This window comes from Haliotis rubra, unplaced genomic scaffold (genome assembly GCF_003918875.1).
Source record: "Haliotis rubra isolate DU_JTF1 unplaced genomic scaffold, ASM391887v1 Scf812, whole genome shotgun sequence".
Classification (NCBI taxonomy): domain Eukaryota; kingdom Metazoa; phylum Mollusca; class Gastropoda; order Lepetellida; family Haliotidae; genus Haliotis; species Haliotis rubra.
The window spans coordinates 213,665-232,388 of NW_025767538.1; the positions used below are offsets into that span (position 1 = coordinate 213,665).

An 18,724-nucleotide genomic window follows, 5' to 3' on the forward strand; every position below is an offset into this window, starting at 1 on the left:
GTGATGAGTAACATACATGCTACCTGCACAACACCCATGTCATGTGATGAGTAACATACATGCTACCTCCACAACACCCATGTCACGTGATGAGTAACAACTCACCTTCATCAGTGGCATGGTGGCGCCCCCTAGGAACATGATCGTAAACAAGACAATGATGAGGGTTGTAGTCACCAGGACATAACGTTTTTCACCCTCAAAGTCCAGATGGAGGCTCAGGGCAAAGGCAATGGCACCCCTCAGACCTGCGAACACCAAGATACATCACTCAGCCTGGTAGTACATGGCATACACACAATCTGTCTGGCTTGTAACACACTTTGCTACCTAGTTTACGTACAATAAATGTCAAAAGAGGACTGGGGTCATGCGAAGCAGCAGGTCAAGTTTGATTGAAGTCTTTATAACGAACACAATGTCTTCCCTGGTTTCCCAGTGGAACAATGTCAGAACCCAGACAGAAGACAGTCCCCCGTCATTAGCCGTATTTAGTACCGGTATATTCTTCACAAATTAAACATGACATAACTGTTTCTAATAAAAGCTATTTTTTAACCTTTTTAACCAATGTTCTTAGATTTTACTTAATGGATTTTGCCAGTAAAGAAGCCTCAGTTCCTTACCACTGAACCACATAATGAACTGCATCTTGCGTGTGATCTTGTGCTCACGGAAGAAGTTAACAAGGAAAGACAGTGGAAAAATATTGAAAGCTCTTCCCACCAATATCAATACCTGAAAGAAAAAACAATACATCCATTACGTGAATCCACATTTAATTAGTGGGGCACCTGGGGAGGGAGAAGGAATGGCCACACCAGTCCCACATAGAAGGCAATTTCTGGGACACGTGTGTGTGTTAGCATGACTGGGAATGTGTTCTAGTCAAATCTGTCAAATTTAACAGCACTCATTAAAATCAATGATAAACACATAATGTAATTTCTGTAAACAAAGTACAACAAGAAGACAAAGTCATCAATATCCCCCTCAATGGCAAAATACTCTTCATGATTATGTCTACGAGTTATGACTATGTCAAATATTTAGGTGTGTATATAGAAAAGTGGAAGGAGAGCATTGAAAGGAGCACTATCACCAATTTCAGTCTCAGTTGCCATGGAAACGCTAAAAATATTTTATTCAGAATTCCAAAACTACCAAAAGGCACCAGTACACCACCAGACCAATCTATGTGCCAAGTTTGGTGAAGAAATAGTGAACAGTTTTAGAGTTCTGTTCCGGAAAAGAACACAACCACCAATTTCAGTCTAAGTCAAACTTGTTGCCATGGAAATGCCAAAAATATTTTATTCAGAATTCCAAAACTACCAAAAGGCACCAGTACACCTCCAGACCAATCTATGTGCCAAGTTTGGTGAAGAAATAGTGAATGGTTTTAGAGTTCTGCTCCGGAAAAGAGCACAACCACCAATTTCAGTCTAAGTCAAACTTGTTGCCATGGAAATGCCAAAAATATTTTATTCAGAATTCCAAAACTACCAAAAGGCACCAGTACACCACCAGACCAATCTGTGTGCCAAGTTTGGTGAAGAAATAGTGAACGGTTTTAAAGTTCTGCTCCGGAAAGACAAATGTGCACGGACGGACGGACGGAGTCCATTTTAATACCCCCCGCAAAACGCGTTGCGGGGCATAACAATGACTCCACACTGACTTTATCAACTGACTGGAAGACGAGAAGTTACAGTACTTACTATACTCCATATGACAAATGCTGGCTTCACGTTGACTTTAAAACTGAAAATGGCTAACCCAAGATAGGCAAACACACACGTTTCTGAAAAAGAAAGAAAATCATCTGACTGTTACTTTGTGTCCATCTTGATGAGCTATCAAAACAATACCAAGGAAGTGGCATATGGAACTTCGTATTTCTGTCATTACCCCCCTGCTAGTCACAGGTCCTTACACAACTCTGACAGTCTGATACTAGCCTGGTTTGGTCATGTGATCTCCATGACGACTGTAGTGACAGGAGGATAACCATTATATTTATCCTTGACCCACAACTACAATCATCTCTCTTTTGACAAGTCATAAATACAAAACAATTATCGGTGTTCCATACTGATTAATATTTTTGCTAGGACTGAATAAATCAATTGTCTTCCGCTCTGGTGGGTAGTGTCAGTCAGCTGAATCCTAATCAAATGTTATGCTAATACACAGTGTAGGTAGCAGCATCATCACCTGGATACCAGGGACAGATGGAACAGCTTGCCTCATCAGGAGTCAGGTTACCGTGACAACTGGCACTGACAGAACACTGAATCCAGGAAGCTGACATAAGACCTGGAAGTCACTGCACCCTACAGATTCGCTACACTGGTGATTAACAGATTACAGTGGTGATCTACATATTCTCAACATATGAAGTCATCTGGAGATTTTCTACACTGGTGACCTCGAGATTCTCTACACCAAGAGATCATCTACAGCGTCACCTGCTGTTCTCAATGTTACCTACTATAACGCTGTTCTCAGATTACCGTCTGTAAAAGCACATCTGTTACAAAGACATACTTGTAATGAAGGGTGTGTGCTATAACAACTCATCTGCTATAAAGACTTTACTACTATAAAGATTTATCTGTTATAAAGACTCACCTCCTATAATGACTCACCTGCTATAATGACTTACCTCCTATAAGAACACCAGCTATAAAGACTCACCTGCTATAAAGACTCACCTGCTATACTGACTTTGTCGTTGTTGTACCGATTAACGACGAGCGCCAGGCAGGGACCAACAAGTACCATATTTTAACGTCTTTTGGTATGACGCGGTCGGGAAGCGAACCCGCGACCTTCTGCTCTCCGGGCGGACGCTCTAACCACTAAACCACGGAGGCGGTCACCTGCTATAATGACTCACCTCCTATAAAGACTCACCAGCTATAAAGACACCTGTTATAAAAACTCTCCTGCTATAGACTCACCTGCTATAAAGACTCACCTGCTATAAAGACTCCCCTGCTATAAAGACTCCCCTCCTATAAAGACTTCCCTGCTATAGACTCACCTGCTATAAAGACTCCCCTCCTATAAAGACTCCATTGCTACAAAGACTCTCCTGCTATAAAGACACCTGCTATAAAGACTCCCCTGCTATAGACTCCCCTGCTATAGACTCCCCTGCTATAAAGACTTCCCTGCTATAGACTCCCCTGCTATAAAGACTTCCCTGCTATAAAGACACCTGCTATAAAGACTCTCCTGCTATAAAGACACCTGCTATAAAGACTTCCCTGCTATAAAGACACCTGCTATACAGACTCCTGCTATAAAGACTCCCCTGCTATAGACTCCCCTGTTATAAAGACTCCCCTGCTATAAAGACTCCCCTCCTACAAAGACTTCCCTGCTATAGACTCACCTGCTATAAAGACACCTGCTATAAAGACTCCCCTGCTATAAAGACTCCTGCTATAAAGCCTCCCCTGCTATAAAGACCCCCCTCCTATAAAGACTCCCCTGCTATAAAGACTTCCCTGCCATAGACTCCCCTTCTATAAAGACTCCCCTCCTATTAAGACTCACCTGCTATAAAGACTCCCCTGCTATAAAGACACCTGCTATAAAGACTCCCCTGCTATAAAGACTCCCCTGCTATAGACTCCCCTGCTATACACTCTCCTGCTATAAAGACTCCCCTCCTATAAAGACTTCCCTGCTATAGACTCCCCTGCAATAAAGACTCCCCTCCTATAAAGACTCCCCTGCTATAAAGACACCTGCTATAAAGACTCTCCTGCTATAAAGACTCCCCTCCTATAAAGACTTCCCTGCTATAGACTGACCTGCTATAAAGACTCTCCTGCTATAAAGACTCACCTGCTATACTCCCCTGCTATAAAGACTCCCCTGCTATAGACTCCCCTGCTATAAAGACTCCTCTGCTATAGACTCACCTGCTATAAAGACTCTCCTGCTATAGACTCCCCTGCTATAAAGACTCCTGCTATAGACTCCCCTGCTATAAAGACTTCCCTGCTATAGACTCCTCTGCTATAGACTCACCTGCTATAAAGACTCACCTGCTATAGAGACTCACCTCCTATAAAGACTCACCTGCTGTAAAGACTCCTCTGCTATAGACTCACCTGCTTTAACGACTCACCTGCTATAGAGACTCACCTCCTATAAAGACTCACCTGCTGTAAAGACTCACCTGCTATAACGACTCACTCGCTATAAAGACTTACCTCCTATAAGGACTCACCTGCTATAAAGACTCACCAGCTATAACAACTCACCTGCTATAATGACTCACCCGCTATAACGACTCACCTGCTATAAAGGCTATGGTACGGAATGTCTGCTGCACGGTGATCTGCGTGACGGCTGACAGGTTGTTATGGGTGTAGTGTGACATGACAATTCCACAGAACAAGATGGCCATGATACCTGAACAGTCAAACACAGGCAGCTGAAGGAATAATGTGTGTGGAGATGTCGCTGAAGGAACTATAAACATGGTGGTGAATTGGAAGCAAATTTAAGAAAAATCCTTTTATAGTTTGTGCATCTCCAGTGCTTGGCAGGATTCCCGATGTTCCTCCATGACCTATGAACACACACAACCTCTATGTTTTACTGGACCCCCAGTAGGGTGGTGGGGATCTGTTGTACCCTGGTCCCCCAGTAGGGTGGGGATCTGTTGTACCCTGGACCCCCAGTAGGGTGGTGGGGATCTGTTGTACTCTGGTCCCCCAGTAGGGTGGTGGGGATCCGTTGTACCCTGGTCCTCCAGTAGGGGGGTGGGGAACTGTTGTACCCTGGTTGGGGATCTGTTGTACCCTGGACCCCCAGTAGTGCAGATCTGTTGTAAGTTTCAGTATGGTTATCTTTGTACCCTCCCCCAATGTGGACCTATTTGGCATTTTGTGTTGCATTTTGCACCCAAGCCAACCCTGTGGTCTCAACAATGGATCATAAACCTACTGCCTCCTACACCAGGGACAATCTATTGTTTCTTGATTGCTTTAGAAGCTGTTGTTCATTAATGAATTATCTGGACTGTCCCTACTGTTTAACACTCAGCACTTTTAGAGAACGTGGTCTCAACATAATCAAGTGAGTGAGTGAGTTTGGTTTTACGCTGTTTTCAGCAATATTCCTGGACTGCAATATCAGCACTTTTAGAGGCGTTACATAACACCAGAAATGGGCTTAACAATATTGTACCCATGTGGGGAATCGAACCCGGGTCTTCGGCGTAACGAGCGAACGCCTTAACCACTAGGCTACCCCACCGCCCCTTACGCAATCAAGGTTTGTCAATCAGAAGAAAAACAAAGAGAGGCAAAAGAGGTGGCAGAAAAGTTCGTGACAAGATCAAAAGTTTCAATGGAGTTAATTTTAACAATCTGAAGGATATTTCAACAAAAAAACAAGTTTATCTGATCTCAGAGTTTGTGTCTGGAACGAACGCTCAATCTGCAAGAAAACAAGGCAACGGATATTATGGATCTCATCACTGACAAGGATTTGGATATTGTTTTTATAACAGAGTCGTGGCTACATGATCATGTGGATCTCGTCACTGACAAGGATTTGGATATTGTTTTTATAACAGAGTCGTGGCTACATGATCATGTGGATCTCATCACTGACAAGGATTTGGATATTGTTTTTATAACAGAGTCGTGGCTACATGATCATGTGCAGAGCTCCAGATAAGATTTAGCTCATGTGGGTACTGTACCCACTGTATTTTTTTGGAGTGGGTATTATGAATGTTGAGTGGGTATTTCATTTTCCGTTACCCACTGCTTTCAAATATGTGCGTATTTCAGTCACTTTATTCACCTAAGTATTATGTCATTGAGCAAGTTTACTAAGCAGGTATGTTCTGCCTTATGTCATACCTGATCAAAACCAACTTTAATATAATGGAAATGATTTCATAAAAAATCACTCATCCCATACTGACAGTACAACACTTGTCCTATACTAACAGTATAACTTGATAGCAATAAATGTCTTTTTCATTACGCAAGTGAATTTTATAAATATATTCCGTACGCATTTGTTTTAAACTTTTTGCGTATCTACCTTTTTAAATGCGTAATTGGTACGCAACAATTATTTTTCAATGCGTAATTCTATGCGTATTTTACCCGGATACGCAGCTTATCTGGGCCTCTGCATGTGGATCTCATCACTGACAAGGATTTGGATATTGTTTTTATAACAGAGTCTACTGGACTTGTCTTCAGCTTTCGATACGATCGATAACAACCTTCTTCCAGACAGACTCCAACATCAGTATGGTATCGATGCTGCGGTGGATATCTTCATACAGTCATGGAAGATTACAATTTGTAATGATTGGAAATGACAAGTCATCCTCTGTTAACATGCAGTATGGTGTCCCGCAAGGATCGGTTCTAGGTCCAGTGCTATTCGTCCTCTACTGTGGCAGTACTTCAAGCATCATCTCACAGCACCGTCTCCTTCATCACTCCTATGCTGATGACTGTCAATTGTACAACCAATTTCGTCCTCAGAACTCACTTGAAGCTCTCCGTGATAAGGCTGATTGCACCAAGTCCTTGAAATCTTGGATGACCACAAACAAACTCAAATTGAACAGCGATAAAACTGAAGCGATCCTATTCGGAACCAAGCAGCAGCTCCAAAAGGTGGACATACACGCCATTAATGTCTCAGACACAGAAGTCCAGTTAGCAAAGACTGTCAAAGATCTTGGTGTCCTGCTGGACCCAACGCTTTCCATGGAAGCTCAGATTAATAACGTCTGCAAGACTTGCTACTGGAATCTCCGAGAGATTGGGAATATTTGTCCCTTGATCACCGTGGAAGCTGCTAATTGTCTAGCTAGATGCCTGATACTGAGTAGACTTGACTACTGTAACAGCCTCTATGTAGGACTCCCTGATGTCCTCCTCGACTACTGTAACAGCCTCTATGTAGGACTCTTCCTGATGTCCTCCTCGACAAACTTCAAAAGGTGCAAAATACAGCAGCACGAATCGTGACCCTCACCTTCAAGAAATCCCACATCAGTCCTGTTCTTAGAAATCTCCACTGGCTTCCCATAAGAGCAAGGATCCAGTTCACAATTCTCTGTCTGACATATAAATCTCTGCACCAGCAATCTCCTCAATACGTATCAGAGCTGATATCAGCCTATGCCCCAGCATGGGAACTAAGTTCTCTACACCAAAACCTACTGACAGTGCCACAATACAAACTCAAGTCCTTTGGTCAGAGATCTTTTGAACATTATGCCCCCTACATGTGGAACTTTCTTCCCCAAGATCTTAAACTTTCTCCGTTTGATTCATTCAAAGCAAGTCTCAAAACCTATCATTTCCGCCAGTTCTATGAATCATACTAACATTGTCATCATCCCTTCCTATGTACTTTTGATTGTTGCACCTTGAGCATGCTGCTAGCGTGGAAATGAGCGAAATTATAAATGTGCACTATTATTATTAGGGTTGTGGGGATCTGTTGTACCCTGGGTACCCAGAACGTTCCTGTATCAATGAGTTCCTGAAAATGATGTATGGAAAAGATGCTCACCTGATAGATGGATGCCCTCGGCCAAGCCATATGGCAAATAAGAAAATATAAACATCATCCCAAACTCCAAGGAGGGCGTCTTGTGTAGATCAACAAACTTGAGTAACTGAAGAGACGCTAAGGACAACAAACTTCTCCCATTCTGTGTCAGTCACACTTGTTTGGCTCACATAGTTGAATCAGTTGGTTGCCCGTCGGTCAAGAGAAAGGGGGTGAATCAGTTGGTTGCCCGTCGGTCAAGAGAAAGTGGGTGAATCAGTTGGTTGCCAGTCGGTCAAGAGAAAGGGGGTGAATCAGTTGGTTGCCAGTCGGTCAAGAGAAAGGGGATGAATCAGTTGGTTGCCAGTCAGTCAAGAGAAAGTGGGTGAATCAGTTGGCTGCCAGTTGTTGGTTGCCAGTCGGTCAAGAGAAAGGGGGTGAATCAGTTGGTTGCCAGTCGGTCAAGAGAAAGTGGGTGGATCAGTTGGTTGCCAGTCGGTCAAGAGAAAGGGATGAATCAGTTGGTTGCCAGTGAGTCAAGAGAAAGGGGGTGAAAGTGTCTTCAATGAGTTTGTTAAGCAATTTTCCAGCTATATGATGGCAGTCTTTAAATATTCAATTCGTAGGCAGACAATCCAGCGATTGACACCAAGAGCATCAATCTGTGTGAGTGAGTGTCTGAGTGAGTGAGTGGGTATGAATACCTGATTTCACAGTTACACGACAAAATGTACTTAAATAGCTTTATAACAGAGCCTTGAGCAAGGTGAGCAGAGACCCAAGTACACGTGCACTGCACGGTCTGGCAGGGTCACCTTTGTTGTCATGGTTACACATGAATGACCCGGCATATATATCATTATTGTTCTACACAAGGATACCATTGCACTGACAAGGCCACATGCCACCCCAATGGCAGACGATGCAAAGAACATGAGACAGAATCTGCCGACAGCTTGGAAGAAGGCAGCCGCCCCGCTGGTCACCACCGTACCAGGGGCCGCGAATTCTACGATAGTGCTGAAAAACAAAAACATGGAATGTGAAATCCTGAGACTGTGACCCCTTCAGGTAATGATTCAATTAACATAGATAACACAACTGTACATGATGGAATCTGGGAGTTTGGCAGAAGAAATTGGCATGACAGTGTCTTGGAGTCACAATGAGGCACAACAGGTTTACAATACAATGTCAAATTCATTCAACTAACAACTTCTCACAATGTGCACGTGCAATCTTACATCACTTGGACCCCCCCCATTATTTAACTGAGAGCTAACAATTAAAGGGTGTGATGCCCCTGACCCCCCAGATATCGCCAAATCTCTGACGAGTGATGCAACTCGGCCCACACATCTCAACAAGTATTGTTGATAGAAGGAAGTCGGGAAAGAACTGCACTCACGTTGTCAGCACGATGGAAACTGCATCATTGAGCACACTCTCGCCAAACACCAGCATGTACAGAATGGGGTCCACATCCAGGGCATGGAAGATAGCAAGGGTAGCCACCGGGTCCACAGCCGAGATCAGGGACCCAAACGCAAAACTCTCGATGATGTCCAACTTGAACGCCACATCTGCCTGTGAACACAGTAACACAGGTTCACTTTCACCACAGGAACACAGGTTCACTTTCACCACAATAACACAGGTTCACTTTCACTACAATAACACAGCTTCACTTTCACCACAATAACACAGGTTCACTTTCACCACAGGAACACAGGTTCACTTTCACCACAGTAACACAGGTTCACTTTCACCACTTTCACCACAATCACATAGGTCCAGTTTCACCACAATAACACAGGTTCACTTTCACCACAGGAACACAGGTTCATTTTCACCACAATAACACAGGTTCACTTTCACCACAACATAGGTTCACTTTCACAACAACATAGGTTCACTTTCACCACAGTAACACAGGTTCACTTTCACCACAGGAACACAGGTTCACTTTCACCACAGTAACACAGGTTCACTTTCACCACAGGAACACAGGTTCACTTTCACCACAGGAACACAGGTTCACTTTCACCACAGTAACACAGGTTCACTTTCACCACAGGAACACAGGTTCACTTTCACCACAGGAACACAGGTTCACTTTCACCACAGTAACACAGCTTCACTTTCACCACAGTAACACAGGTTCATTTTCACCACAGGAACACAGGTTCACTTTCACCACAGGAACACAGGTTCACTTTCACCACAGTAACACAGGATCACTTTCACCACAGGAACACAGGTTCACTTTCACCACAGGAACACAGGTTCATTTTCACCACAACATAGGTTCACTTTCACCACAATAACACAGGTTCACTTTCACCACAGTAACACAGCTTCAATTACACCACAGGAACACAGGTTCACTTTCACCACAGGAACACAGGTTCATTTTCACCACAATAACACAGGTTCACTTTCACCACAACATAGGTTCACTTTCACCACAAAATAGGTTCACTTTCACCACAATAACACAGGTTCACTTTCACCACAGGAACACAGGTTCACTTTCACCACAGGAACACAGGTTCACTTTCACCACAACATAGGTTCAGTTTCACCACAATAACACAGGTTCACTTTCACCACAGTAACACAGCTTCACTTTCACCACAGGAACACAGGTTCACTTTCACCACAGGAACACAGGTTCACTTTTACCAGAATAACACAGGTTCACTTTCACCACAGTAACACAGGATCACTTTCACCACAGGAACACAGGTTCACTTTCACCACAGGAACACAGGTTCACTTTCACCACAGGAACACAGGTTCACTTTCACCACAGTAACACAGGTTCATTTTCACCACAGTAACACAGGATCACTTTCACCACAGGAACACAGGTTCATTTTCACCACAGGAACACAGGTTCACTTTCACCACAACATAGGTTCACTTTCACTACAATAACACAGGTTCACTTTCACCACAGTAACACAGGTTCACTTTCACCACAGGAACACAGGTTCACTTTCACCACAGGAACACAGGTTCACTTTCACCACAGTAACACAGCTTTACTTTCACCACAGGAACACAGGTTCACTTTCACCACAGGAACACAGGTTCACTTTCACCACAATAACACAGGTTCACTTTCACCACAGTAACACAGGTTCACTTTCACCACAGGAACACAGCTTCACTTTCACCACAGGAACACAGCTTCACTTTCACCACAGGAACACAGGTTCACAACAATCACATTTCTTCCACAGGTGATATATAGTGTGAACCAGTTACATGCCAACATATTACCTGTCCCAGAAGGTAGATGCCCCCTCCAACAATGACAGCCGATATCGCTGTTCCAAACACAGCAAACACCAGGATGGAACCAATATTCTGGAAGAAATTACCCTGAAAGAACGTAACACTGCATTAGAACACAATACAGCATCACAAGAAAACAGAGCATCTTAAGAAACCTTTTTGTGTTGACAGTTCAGAAAGGTTACAAGTGTTTGCGAGACAAGGCATCACAATCCATGGAGATTATCATTTGAGCATGTGTTTTATACTGACTTCACTAATGAGTGTCAGAGTGAGTGAGTTTAGTTTTACGCCGCACTCAGCAATATTCCAGCAAAATGGCGGCGGTCTGTAAATAATCAGGTCTGGACCAGACAATCCAGGGAACAGCATCATGAACAGCGATCTGCCCAATTGGGAACCGATGACAAGTGTCAACCCAGTCAGCGAGCCTGACCGCCCAATCCCGTTAGCCGTCTCGTATGACAAGCATGGGTTTATGAAGATCAATTCCAACCCAGATCTTCACGGGTCAATGAGTGTCAGAACTTTTTCTGGAGTGACAGTGAGGCTCATACATTAATTCATACATGTGTATAATAAAATCTGAATGACAAACTTGTGAGTGTGAGAATATTTTAATTATCACCTATTATTTCTTAAACCTTTTGAGTTTCCTGTAGATAAATCCAGTCACCATGACCATGCGATGACCTTCTTACCTTATGTAAGTTGTAGCCAGATTCAAAGATGATGGGTGGTAGAAGCACGATGAAAAAGATGGTTGGGCTGAAGGCTTCTTCATTCTGACAAACAACACACAGCAATAAATATGACAGTGACAAACTGGATCCTCTATCTCATCGGTATACTCGTGACAAACTGGATCCTCTATCTCATCGGTATACTCGTGACAAACTGGATCCTCTATCTCATCGGTATACTCGTGACAAACTGGATCCTCTAACTCATCGGTATACTCGTGACAAACTGGATCCTCTATCTCATCGGTATACTCGTGACAAACTGGATCCTCTATCTCATCGGTATACTCGTGACAAACTGGATCCTCTATCTCATCGGTATACTCGTGACAAACTGGATCCTCTAACTCATCGGTATACTCGTGACAAACTGGATCCTCTATCTCATCGGTATATTCATGCCTACGTGATTTGAAATTGATACAAGCAAGATCAACCTCCAGGGCAGACATGTATAAGTTATCGTGACAGCTTTGATCCATCAATGATGATGTCGTTTAGAAAGACAATGAAACAAACAAATTAATCATATTAGTGGGTGGAGACTTTTAGATATGATTCATTTAACAAACTGTACAAAATTGTTGCATATGAAATCTTACCTTCCAATTTCCAAAATGGAAAAGTTTGAGGATGAGACCAATCAAGGCACCTGGAATACAGAACAGAAAGAAGCTTCAACATGATCTAATTGGAGGTCAAGTTGAAGGTTGAGATGAAGGCAGGTAAAACAGAGGGTGGACATGGACCGGGAAGTGAGCACTCACCAACAAGGACAATAGCGATGCTCTCAGGCAGGTACAACAGAGGGTGGACATGGACCGGGAAGGGAGCACTCACCAACAAGGACAATAGCGATGCTCTCAGGCAGGTACAACAGAGGGTGGACATGGACCTCAGGCAGGTACAACAGAGGAGCACTCACCAACAAGGACAATAGCGATGCTCTCAGGCAGGTACAACAGAGGGTGGACATGGACCGGAAAGGGAGCACTCACCAACAAGGACAATAGCGATGCTCTCAGGCAGGTACAACAGAGGGTGGACATGGACCGGGAAGGGAGCACTCACCAACAAGGACAATAGCGATGCTCTCAGGCAGGTACAACAGAGGGGTGGACATGGACCGGAAGGAGCACTCACCAACAAGGACAATAGCGATGCTCTCAGGCAGGTACAACAGAGGGTGGACATGGACGGGAAGGGGAGCACTCACCAACAAGGACAAGACCGGCAAGGGAGCACTCACCAACAAGGACAATAGTGATGCTCTCAGGCAGGTACAACAGAGGGTGGACATGGACCGGGAAGGGAGCACTCACCAACAAGGACAATAGCGATGCTCTCAGGCAGGTACAACAGAGGGTGGACATGGACCGGGAAGGGAGCACTCACCAACAAGGACAATAGCGATGCTCTCAGGCAGGTACAACAGAGGGTGGACATGGACCGGGAAGGGAGCACTCACCAACAAGGACAATAGCGATGCTCTCAGGCAGGTAGTAGAACTTGGTCTGGATCAGCATGTGGGTCAGCAGAATACTGATGGCTGAAAATAGATTAGATTCTCACTGTTAGGTGCCTCGGAACAGTTGGAAACTATTCAACCTTGTTGAGAATTTAATTCAATTACTTATTTTATGGTTGATTATAATTTTATTTCGGCCAGAAGTGTGAACTATAATGATTTACTATATCAGTGACTTCCCCTTGCAAAATTGTATAAAAAAATCTCCCCACTATGCAGAGCTCGGAGTTTGTTCCATGAAGCCGAGAGATCATCGCTAACAATTATGTGTAGAGAAACCACTCTTCATGTATATATTATTAATTTTATGTCAAGAAATAAGTATAATATGGTAAATTAATAACAAGTTATGAACATTAAATGTAAATTAATGCAGTTGTAGTGTTAGTTTCGGTCTGTTTCACCCAGTGTTCTCAGTTGTCATGCACTGCGATGTGCGAGGTAAACATTTATGTGAATTTGTTAGTTTCATAAGCAATTCACTATTAAATTCAGAATGCACAAGGTATTCAGCCATCTACTATTTTCGCTGTAGGTAAGTGTGTGATGGGAATACAGTTAGAAGATTACTACACAAATTGTTGAGTCCTCTCTGTCTTACACACCAAACCATTTTACATGATTTACATGGCTTTCCCACAGTTTGTGATTTGGAACTTTTTATGAAGGCAGTCTGTAATAAGTACAGTCTAGACCAGTCAGACAGGTGACTGATAACATGAGTAATGTTCCAGGAACCACACAGTTGAAATTACGACAAGCTGTTAAGTCTGCCATAGGAGGATCACAAGAAACAGGCATGAACATACCACCGCACACAGGACATACTACCATACACAGGACATACCACCATACACAGAAAATACCATCATACACAGAACATACCACCGCACACAGGACATACCACCATACACAGAACATACCACCATACACAGAACATACCACCATACACAGAACATACCACCACACACAGAACATACCACCATACACAGAACATACCATCATACACAGAACACACCACCACACACAGAACATACCACCATACACAGAACACCACCACCACCATATACACAGGACACACCACCATACACACATACCACCACACACAGAACATACCACCACACACAGGACATACCACCATACACAGAACATACCATCATATACAGGACACACCACCACACACAGGACATACCACCACACACAGAACATACCACCATATACAGGACACACCACCATACACAGAACATACCACCACACACAGGACATACCACCACACACAGGACATACCACCACACACAGGACATACCACCATACACAGAACATACCATCATATACAGGACACACCACCACACACAGGACATACCACCACACACAGAACATACCACCATATACAGGACACACCACCATACACAGAACATACCACCACACACAGGACATACCACCACACACAGGACATACCACCACACACAGGACATACCATCATACACAGAACATACCACCATATACAGGACATACCACCATACACAGAACATACCACCATACACAGAACATACCATCATACACAGAACATACCACTATTCACAGAGCATACCACCATATACAGGACACACCACCACACACAGGACATACCATCATACACAGAACATACCACCATACACAGGACATACCACCATACACAGGACATACCACCACACACAGGACATACCACCACACACAGGACATACCATCATACACAAGACACACCACCACACAGGACATACCATCATACACAGAACATACCATCATATACAGGACACACCACCACACACAGGACATACCACCACACACAGGACATACCATCATACACAAGACACACCACCACACACAGGACATACCATCATACACAGAACATACCACCATACACAGGACACACCACCATACACAGGACATACCACCATACACAGGACATACCACCACACACAGGACATACCATCATACACAAGACACACCACCACACACAGGACATACCATCATACACAGAACATACCATCATACACAGAACATACCACCATACACAGAACATACCATCATACACAGAACATACCACCATTCACAGAGCATACCACCATATACAGGACACACCACCACACACAGGACATACCATCATACACAGAACATACCATCATATACAGGACACACCACCACACACAAGACACACCACCACACACAGGACATACCATCATACACAGGACATACCACCATACACAGGACATACCATCATACACAGGACACACCACCACACACAGGACATACCATCATACACAGAACATACCACCACACACAGGACATACCACCATACACAGGACATACCACCATACACAGAACATACCATCATATACAGGACACACCACCACACACAGAACATACCATCATACACAGAACATACCACCACACACAGGACATACCATCATACACAGAACATACCACCATACACAGGACATACCACCACACACAGGACATACCATCATACACAGAACATACCACCATACACAGAACATACCATCATACACAGAACATACCACCATTCACAGAGCATACCACCATATACAGGACACACCACCACACACAGGACATACCATCATACACAGAACATACCATCATACACAGGACATACCACCACACACAGGACATACCATCATACACAGGACACACCACCACACACAGGACACACCACCACACACAGGACATACCATCATACACAGAACATACCACCATACACAGGACATACCATCATATACAGGACACACCACCACACAGGACACACCACCACACACAGGACATACCATCATACACAGGACATACCACCACACACAGGACATACCATCATACACAGAACATACCACCATACACAGGACATACCATCATATACAGGACACACCACCACACACAAGACACACCACCACACACAGGACATACCATCATACACAGGACATACCACCATACACAGGACATACCATCATACACAGAACATACCACCACACACAGGACATACCATCATACACAGGACATACCATCATACACAGGACACACCACCACACACAAGACACACCACCACACACAGGACATACCATCATACACAGGACATACCACCATACACAGGACATACCATCATACACAGAACATACCACCATACACAGGACACACCACCATACACAGGACATACCATCATACACAGAACATACCACACACAGGACATACCACCACACACAGGACATACCATCATACACAGGAACACACCACCACACACAGGACATACCATCATACACAGGACATACTACCATACACAGGACACACCACCACACACAGGACATACCATCATACACAGGACATACCCACCACACAGGACACACCACCACACACAAGACACACCACCACACACAGGACATACCATCATACACAGGACATACCACCATACACAGGACATACCATCATATACAGGACACACCACCACACACAGGACATACCATCATACACAGAACATACCATCATACACAAGACACACCACCACACAGGACATACCATCATACACAGAACATACCACCATACACAGGACATACCACCATACACAGGACATACCATCATACACAGAACATACCACCACACACAGGACATACCACCATACACAGGACATACCACCACACACAGGACATACCACCACACACAGGACATACCATCATACACAGAACATACCACCATATACAGGACATACTACCATACACAGGACATACCATCATATACAGGACATACCACCACACACAGGACATACCACCATACACAGGACATACCATCATACACAAGACACACCACCACACAGGACATACCATCATACACAGAACATACCACCACACACAGGACATACCACCATACACAGGACATACCATCATACACAGAACATACCACCACACACAGGACATACCACCATACACAGGACATACCATCATACACAAGACACACCACCACACACAGGACACACCATCACACACAGGACATACCATCAAACACAGAACATACCATCATACACAGAACATACCACCATATACAGGACATACTACCATACACAGAGCATACCACCATATACAGGACATACCACCATACACAGGACATACCACCATATATAGGACATACCACCATATACAGGATATACCACCATATACAGGACACACCACCACACACAGAACATACCAGCACACAGCTATTATCGATAATGTTGTATACAGCAAGAAGTAGAGACATTTCACCACGTGTCGCCATTATCGATAATGTTGTGTACCGTAACAGTTGGAGACACTTCACCACGTGTCGCTATGATCGATAATGTTGTGTACAGTAACAAGTGGAAACACTTCACCATGTGTCGCTTTTATCAATAATGTTGTATACAGCAACACGTGGAAACATGTCACCATCTGTCGCTATTACCAATAATGTTGTGTATAGCAACAAGTGGAAACACTTCACCATGTGTCGCTATTACCAATAATGTTGTGTATAGCAACAAGTGGAAACACCTCACCATGTGTCGCTATTATCGATAATGTTGTGTACAGCAACAAGTGGAAACCTCACCATGTGTCACTATTATCAATAATGTTGTATACCGCAAGAGGTGGAGACACTTCACCATGTGTCGCTATTATCGATAATGTTGTGTACAGCAACAAGTGGAAACCTCACCATGTGTCGCTATTATCAATAATGTTGTATACAGCAAGAGGTGGAGACACTTCACCATGTGTCGCTATTATCGATATTGTTGTATACAGCAAGAGGTGGAGACACTTCACCATGTGTCGCTATTATCGATAATGTTGTATACAGCAAGAGGTGGAGACACCTCACCATGTGTCGCTATTATCGATAATGTTGTATACAGCTAGAGGTGGAGACACTTCACCATGTGTCGCTATTATCGATAATGTTGTATACAGCAAGAGGTGGAGACACTTCACCATGTGTCGCTATTATCGATAATGTTGTATACAGCAAGAGGTGGAGACACTTCACCATGTGTCGCTATTATCAATAATGTTGTATACAGCAAGAGGTGGAGACACTTCACCATGTGTCGCTATTATCGATAATGTTGTATACAGCAAGAGGTGGAGACACTTCACCATGTGTCGCTATTATCGATAATGTTGTATACAGCAAGAGGTGGAGACACTTCACCATGTGTCGCTATTATCAATAATGTTGTATACAGCAAGAGGTGGAGACACTTCACCATGTGTCGCTATTATCGATAATGTTGTATACAGCAAGAGGTGGAGACACTTCACCATGTGTCGCTATTATCGATAATGTTGTATACAGCAACAGGTGGAAACACTTCACCTTGTGTCGGCATTATCGATAATGCTGTGTACAGCAAGTGGAAACACTTCACCATCTGTCGCTATTATCGATAATGTTGTATACAGTAACAAGTGGAAACACTTCACCGTGTGTCGTTATTATCAATAATGTTGTGTACAGCAAGTAAAGTACTGTCGAAAATAGAAAAACACTGTTATTTCACATTTACATCTACCATTTATGTAGATAATATGTG

General features: G+C 43.7%; 1 protein-coding gene across 2 annotated transcripts in view; it reads right to left on the reverse strand.

Moving 5' to 3' along the window:
- Positions 1–18,724, reverse strand: part of LOC124261844 (sodium/hydrogen exchanger 8-like) — a 22,976-nt gene continuing 4,252 nt past the window's right edge. For both annotated transcript variants that reach the window (XM_046696217.1, XM_046696216.1), the window contains 11 exons: positions 13,075–13,155; positions 12,209–12,258; positions 11,565–11,648; positions 10,849–10,950; positions 8,969–9,147; positions 8,442–8,580; positions 7,582–7,687; positions 4,318–4,434; positions 1,722–1,804; positions 627–738; positions 1–248 (listed from right to left, as the gene is read on the reverse strand). In XM_046696217.1, the coding sequence (XP_046552173.1) occupies positions 40–248; positions 627–738; positions 1,722–1,804; positions 4,318–4,434; positions 7,582–7,687; positions 8,442–8,580; positions 8,969–9,147; positions 10,849–10,950; positions 11,565–11,648; positions 12,209–12,258; positions 13,075–13,155 (1,262 nt within the window). In that variant the 3' untranslated portion in view covers positions 1–39. The remainder of the gene's footprint in view (positions 249–626; positions 739–1,721; positions 1,805–4,317; positions 4,435–7,581; positions 7,688–8,441; positions 8,581–8,968; positions 9,148–10,848; positions 10,951–11,564; positions 11,649–12,208; positions 12,259–13,074; positions 13,156–18,724) is intronic.